At 34.5% G+C, this 7,681-nt stretch overlaps 1 protein-coding gene and 1 non-coding gene across 2 annotated transcripts; one reads left to right on the plus strand and one right to left on the minus strand.

Annotated features, from left to right (window-relative positions):
- Positions 1-1,783: 1,783 nt before the first annotated feature.
- On the plus strand, positions 1,784-7,681 carry LOC145642675 (uncharacterized). Its single transcript, XM_081693851.1, has 4 exons — positions 1,784-2,364; positions 2,467-3,509; positions 4,416-5,975; positions 6,480-7,681. Exons 1-4 carry the CDS (start codon positions 1,784-1,786, stop codon positions 7,091-7,093), a joined length of 3,798 nt encoding a protein of 1,265 aa, XP_081549977.1. The 3' UTR covers positions 7,094-7,681.
- On the minus strand, positions 2,303-2,409 carry LOC145557018 (small nucleolar RNA R71). The gene has a single exon (XR_014092101.1). It is a non-coding gene; the product is annotated as a small nucleolar RNA R71 (small nucleolar RNA).

Here is a 7,681-nt window from a genome sequence, read left to right on the forward strand (position 1 = left end):
ATTGGAATGACCTACGATGCTGCTTTCGATCGTCTCTATGATCGAGGATTAATCAAACCTATTGGCCCTACCGAGGATCCAACACCAGAAAACTGATCTTCGAGATGGAATCCAAATTCCTATTGCAAGTACCATCGAGGAAACGGTCATACCACTGATGAATGATAAGTCAATATTTTATATACTTATTATCTCTTTTTATAACTAAATTGGGTATGATTTAGTATCTTTTTATACAAGTTTATATGCATAATCAAGAAAATATAATTTGAATGGCCTAATTTGCAAAGTCTAGTATTTACTTCCTAATTCTATTATATTACAAAGCAATTCATTATAATGTGCATATATATTTGTTACTCACTTTTATCATACAAGTATATAACATGTTCCCATTGTATTTTTAATTAGGTGGAAGTTATAATTAGGCAGCAAATATTTTCAAGTGGCGGTGATCGTGAGTCAAAGCAAAGCCCACTATAATCCCACGAGCAAACTTCCACAATTAAGAGAATGTGGGTTGAAAACCCACTAAACTCAATACTCCCAAAAAGTGCAGCAGCGGCAAGAGGCAAAAAAAACCCACGATGAAACCCTCACAGCTCACAACTACTACTGTATAAATCACACAGCCACGCAGCAGATGAGAAGGGGAGAGGAGAAGACGCAGCAACACGAACACACACACGCAGGAGACGAAGAGCAGCGTTCAACCACTTCAATTGGAGTTTACTCTTCATCCTTTTAGTTTATGCAATTGGTTGATTTTGGTTTGATTTAATATGTTTATTAGTATCAATTCTTCATCAATTAGTTGTGTTTTCTTAATCTCCATGTCTAGCTAAATCTCTTTGTTCTAGGTTAGGGATGTAGTCCATTATAATCTATCAATGAATTGAATTACTTTGTTTGGGTTTGATTTATATAATTGCAATTTGATAATCTTGTTTTAATTCGTACTCTTAATCTGGCCAATTGATTGTATGTTTAAGGTATTGGATTATTAGCGGAAGTGAAATTTCAATACTAATTCGTGGGATTATCAAACGTCAAGTAGTATAATTTTAGGAATAGTTATACACTTGGTGTGGTCTTTTTGAATTCCTATTCTTAATGAGTTTATTTCAATTGTTGTGATCACGGAAGTAGACATAATGTTGATTTAAATATGCGTTTTCTACCTTGGAAGAGGAGATTACATACTTTTGGTAATTCGATCATTGTTATATTATATATGTTCAACCCTGCAATTAGTTTAATTTCATTATAGAGTAATTGGCGAAACCCGAAACCTAGAACTACTTCTTATTATTGTCTATCGTTTTATTAGTTTGCAAGCCTCAATCGTTTATAGTTTAGTACTACTTTTTCTCATATTTTTGTCGTCTAAATAATATTCTAGTTTCTTAATTTGGTACTTGAGTAGACCTCCTTGTGGATACGATACCTTGCTCACCCTATATTTACTGTAATTGACCCGTACACTTGCGGTAGATTTAGACCCGACCAAGTTTTTGGCGCCGTTGCCGGGGAGGCAATAATTCAATATCATACCGTAGAAACTTTCGTATTAGTTTAGACTTTATTTTTATTTCTGCTAGTTTAGTTTCTGTTTTGTGTTGTTGACAGTTTGTTAAAAAAGAAAAAATTTTGTTACTGCTACTGCACACAGCAGCAGTTTACAGGAGAAAAAAAAATCTGCAATTTTTTTTTATTTTGAGTTTCTGTTTTCGATATTCTGTTTCAACATTATACTCTACTTTTTATGGTTATTTTTTAGTGTATGCCACGTACTAATCGTTCTTTAATCCCTTTTGATCCAGAAATCGAAAGAACGTTGCACGCGTTAAGGAGACTCCAGATTTCTGAACAAGAATCTTCCATTCCCAACTTGGAGTCGCTTTTCTCAGAAACTGAAAACATGGTAGAACCACCAGCTAAGATGTTGCGTGAGTATGCAATGCCCGATGCTAGTTCAACCTCTGCAAGTATAGTAAGACCTTCTGTCCAAGCTAATAATTTTGAACTTAAGCCTGCGTTAATTCATATTGTTCAGCAAGATCAGTTTGGTGGGTCACCAGCTGAATGTCCATTAGAACATTTAGCTAATTTTCTTGAAAAATGTGATACCATTAAGATAAATGGTGTAAGTGAAGATGCTATTAGACTTAGGTTGTTTTCATTTTCACTTAGAGATAAGGCAAGAAAATGGTTGTCCTCTAAATCATCTGATCCTTTTACCACTTGGACTTCTTTATCTCAAGCTTTTCTAAATAAATTTTTCCCACCTGCTAAAACGGCTAAATTGCGCAATGATATTACTAATTTCACTCAAAATGAATTAGAGTCATTATATGAGTCTTGGTAAAGTTTTAAAGATTTGCAACACCAATGTCCTCACCATGGAATACCTGATTGGCTACTTGTGCAAACTTTTTATAATGGCTTAAATCACTCTATTAGAAGTACTATAGATGTTGCAGCAGGTGGTGCTTTAATGAGTAAGACTACTGAAGAGGCTAATAAGTTATTAGAAGAACTTGCTTTTAACAATTATGGTTGTTCTAGTGAAAGATCAGTTGCTAAAAAGAGTACAGGGATGTATGATGTGGATGGTATTAACATGTTAAATGCTAAGGTTGATAATTTGACTAAAATTTTCAGTAAAATGAGTAATGTTAGTCTTATCTCTAGTCCTGATTTGTCTTGTGATAATTGTGGGGGTGCACATGCTAGTAGTGATTGTCTTAATTTTGAACAAGCTCAATATATTTCTAATTATAATCGATCACAAAATGACCCCTACTCTAATACTTATAACCCTGGCTGGAAGAACCATCCTAATTTTTCTTGGAGAGATCAAGGAAACCAAGGTAATAACCTTAGACCACAAAATCCACCTGGTTTCCCTCAAAGACAACAACCACAACAAGAGAGACCCTCATGGGAATTGTCTATTGAAAAACTTGCTAATGCTACTTCTGAGAGAATCATAAAATTGGAAAATAAGGTTGATCAATTAGCTAATTCAAACAAAAATGTGGAAGTTCAGTTAGGCCAATTGGCTAATGCTATTAATTCTAGAAACCAAGGAACTCTGCCTAGTCAAACTGAGGTTAACCCTAAAGAGCAATGCAAAGTTGTAACCTTAAGAAGTGGTAAAACCCTTGATGATGTAACTGTTCAAGCCAAGGCTAAAGAAGTAATTGATGAAAATGCCGAAGTTGAACCTGAAAGGCAACCTGAACTAGGCAGTGATGGTTCTAATCCTACCCCTATTCCTGTTAAGCCTTATGTACCTCCCATTCCTTTTCCCCAAAGGCTTAAGCAAAATAAAGTGGATCATCAATTTGAAAAATTTCTTAAAATGTTTAAGCAATTGCAAGTTAATATTCCGTTTGCTGATGCATTGATGCAAATTCCTTCATATTCTAAATTTCTTAAAGAAATCATGTCTAAAAAGAGGAAATTGGAAGATTATGAAACTATTGCTTTGAGTGAAGAATGTAGTGCTGTAATTCAGAATAAGCTTCCTCCTAAATTAAAAGATCCTGGCAGCTTTTCTATTCCTTGCACTATTGGTGATGTTAATTTTTCTAAAGCTTTATGTGACTTAGGTGCAAGTGTGTCTCTAATGCCATTGTCTATTTACAAGAAGCTTGGTTTAAATGATTTAAAACGCACTACTATTTCTTTGCAACTTGCTGATAGGTCTGTTAAATATCCTCTAGGTGTAGTAGAAAATGTGCTAATGAAAGTTGGTAAATTCATTATACCTGTTGATTTCGTTATTCTTGATATGGATGAGGATGTTGACGTGCCTATTATTCTAGGAAGACCATTTTTGGCTACTGCTGGTACTGTAATTGATGTTAAAAATGGCAAGTTAACTTTTAAAATTGGTGAAGAAGAGGTGCAATTCAATTTATTTAAATCTGCCAAATATCCTTCTTTTACAGACCATGTGTTTAGAGTTGATGTGCTTGATGAATTAAATAAAGAAACGATTAATTATATTTCTAAAGATACCCTTGAAGTGTGTCTAACAAGTGCAGGTACATCCCATAATGATGATATTGAGGTGTTGGAAATGGCCAATGCTTTAGAGGCATTCCCTCCATGGAAGAAAAGAGGTAATCAATTTGAGAAACTCGAGAAAGGTAATCCTCTTCCTCCTCCCTCTACTGTGCAAGCACCTACTTTAGAGTTAAAGCCTCTACCATCACATCTTAAATATGCTTTTCTAGGTGAAAATGATTCCTTGCCTGTGATTGTAAATGCTTCAATATCTGATGAACAATTAGATAAACTTTTGCGTGTTTTAAGAGAAAGAAAGAAATCAATTGGTTGGACTATTTCTGATCTTAATGGAATAAGCCCATGTGTTTGTATGCATAAGATTTTGCTAGAAGAAGATTATAAACCTGTTGTTCAAAATCAAAGAAGATTAAACCCTAACATGCAAGAAGTAGTTAAGAAAGAAGTTTTAAAATGGTTAGATGCAGGAATAATTTATCCTATTTCTGATAGTCCTTGGATTAGTCCTGTACAAGTGGTACCTAAAAAAGGTGGAATGACTGTTGTGCCTAATGATAATAATGAATTAATTCCCACTAGAACAGTGACTGGCTGGAGAGTTTGCATAGACTATAGAAAACTTAATAGTGTAACTCGAAAAGATCACTTCCCTTTGCCATTCTTAGATCAAATGTTAGAGAGAGTTGCAGGTTATGACTATTATTGTTTTCTTGATGGATATTCTGGTTTTAATCAAATTCCTGTTGCTCCTAATGATCAGGAGAAGACTACCTTTACCTGTCCTTATGGTACATTTGCTTTTCGTCGTATGCCTTTCGGTTTATGTAATGCTCCAGCTACCTTTCAGCGTTGTATGATGTCTATTTTTTCTGATTATATAGAGAAAATTATGGAAGTGTTTATGGATGATTTTTCTGTTTTTGGATCATCTTTTGATAATTGTTTAGCTAACCTTTCTCTGATTTTGCAACGTTGTGAAGAGACTAATTTAGTTTTAAATTGGGAAAAGTGTCATTTCATGGTACAAGAAGGTATAGTGCTTGGGCATAAAATTTCTGCAAAAGGAATTGAGGTAGATCGTGCGAAAATAGAAGTAATTGAAAAACTCCCACCTCCAATTAATGTTAAGGGAATTAGAAGTTTCTTAGGCCATGCGGGTTTTTATAGACGTTTCATTAAGGATTTTTCTAAGATTTCTAAACCCTTATGTGATTTGTTAAATAAAGATGCTCCCTTTGATTTTAATTCTGAATGTTTGCATGCATTTAACAAATTAAAGCAAGAGTTAATTTCAGCACCTATTGTGATAGCTCCAGATTGGAATTTTCCTTTTGAATTAATGTGTGATGCAAGTGATTATGCTCTTGGTGCTGTTTTAGGGCAGAGAAAAGATAAAAAGCTGCATGTAATTTATTATGCTAGTAAAATGCTTAATGATGCTCAATTAAATTACACAACTACTGAAAAAGAAATGCTTGCTGTTGTGTTTGCCATGGATAAATTTAGATCTTATCTTATAGGGTCTAAAGTAATTGTCTTCACAGATCACTCTGCCTTAAAATACTTTTTAAGTAAAGAGGAACCTAAGCCTAGATTAATTCGTTGGATTCTTTTACTACAAGATTTTAATTTAGAAATTAAAGATAAAAAAGGCATTGAAAATACTGTTGCAGATCACTTATCTAGATTGGAAGTTGATAATAATTCTGATATACCTATAAATGAATCATTTCCTGATGAACAATTGATGGCAATTGCTAGTATTCCTTGGTATGCTGATTTAGTAAACTATCTAGTAAGTGGTATTATTCCTTCAAATCTAAGCTATCATCAGAAAAAGAAATTTTTGTGGGATGTTAAACATTATTTTTGGGAAGAGCCTTTGTTATATAAATTTTGTGCTGATAGTCTCATTAGACGATGTGTGCCTGAAGAAGAATTTCATAACATATTGTATCATTGTCACTCTTTAGAGTGTGGTGGTCATTTTAGTACGAATAAGACAGTAGCTAAAGTTTGGCAATCTGGTTTTTATTGGCCTACTATGTATAAAGATGCTAGAGATTATGTTAGCAAATGTGATAGATGCCAACGAGTAGGTAACATATCTAAAAGAAATGAAATGCCTATGAATATTATGCTTGAAGTTGAGTTGTTTGATGTGTGGGGAATTGATTTTATGGGCCCCTTTCCTTCTTCCCATAACAACAGATACATTCTAGTTGCTGTTGACTATGTTTCTAAATGGGTAGAAGCTATAGCTACTCACACTGATGATTCTAAAGTTGTTATGAAATTTCTTAAAAAGAATATTTTTTCTAGATTTGGTGTTCCTAGAGCGATTTTAAGTGATGGAGGCTCTCATTTTTGTAATAAGCCGCTTGATTCTCTTTTAAGAAAGTATGGGGTTAAACATAAAGTTGCATTAGCTTATCATCCTCAAACCAATGGTCAAGTAGAGCTTGCTAATAGAGAGTTAAAACAAATTCTAGAGAAAACCGTGAACATTTCTAGGAAGGATTGGGCTAATAAGATTGATGATTCACTATGGGCGTATAGGACAGCCTTCAAAAAACCTTTAGGCATGTCTCCTTATAAGCTAGTTTATGGAAAATCTTGCCATCTTCCCGTAGAAATAGAGCATAAGGCATTTTGGGCTATAAGGGAGTTAAACATGAACTTTAAGACTGCTGGGGCTAAGAGATTGCTACAATTGAGTGAATTAGAAGAGTTTAGGTTAGATGCTTATGAGAGCGCTAAAACATATAAAGAGAAAACTAAACTTTGGCATGATAGGCACATTAATCACAAGACTTTTGAAGTGGGACAGAAAGTTTTACTCTTTAACTCACGCTTGAAATTGTTTCCAGGAAAGTTGCGATCTAGATGGTCCGGTCCATTTACTGTTGTGAAAGTTTATCCATATGGTGCAGTTGAAATACAAGGAAAATCTGAAGTTTTCAAGGTGAATGGTCAGCGACTTAAACCTTACTTGGTTGATGAGATGGTGCCTACAGGAGTGACTTACTCCTTAGAAGAACCCACTGAAGATTAAGCACCAAAATAGTCAAGCTCGTGACTTAAAACACGCGCTTCTTGGGAGGCAACCCAAGTTCTTTTTCTTTTCTTTTTTTCGGTTTTTGTTTGTTTTTCTCGTTCCTGTTTTATCTTTTCTATCTATTTGTTCTGTTTTCTTGCAGATTAGAAAATAAGATGGTGATCTGGACACTTCTAAATGAAGAGAAGGGAATTACTGCTTTTCTAGCTATAGCCAGCACCTGGTAGAATCTGCTGTTTCAGGGATGTGGCTGTTATGTGGTGTACCTGCTGTTGAACAGAGTAGCTGCTACAAACACCAAGCCTCAAATTCCACCAGGTTGTCTCTTTCTATGCTTAGTTTTCTTTGTTTTTGTGTCCTTGGTTGCTATAAATACACCAATTCTCTGCTTTTCAATTCTGTTTATTAACATTGAGGACAATGTTTGTCCTTAAGTGTGGGGGAGAGGTCAGAAATTGCTGCAAATGCCCTCTGTATTTTGAGTTATACTTAGTTTTGTCATGTGTTGCCATGTATGAAGCATGGCTGGGATTTTGTGCAGGTTTGAATGACTTAAAAATTTTGATATATGCCTGTTTTAGGGGA

The sequence above is a fragment of the Chenopodium album genome, chromosome 8 (genome assembly GCF_948465745.1).
Source record: "Chenopodium album chromosome 8, dcCheAlbu1.1, whole genome shotgun sequence".
Classification (NCBI taxonomy): Eukaryota; Viridiplantae; Streptophyta; class Magnoliopsida; order Caryophyllales; family Amaranthaceae; genus Chenopodium; species Chenopodium album.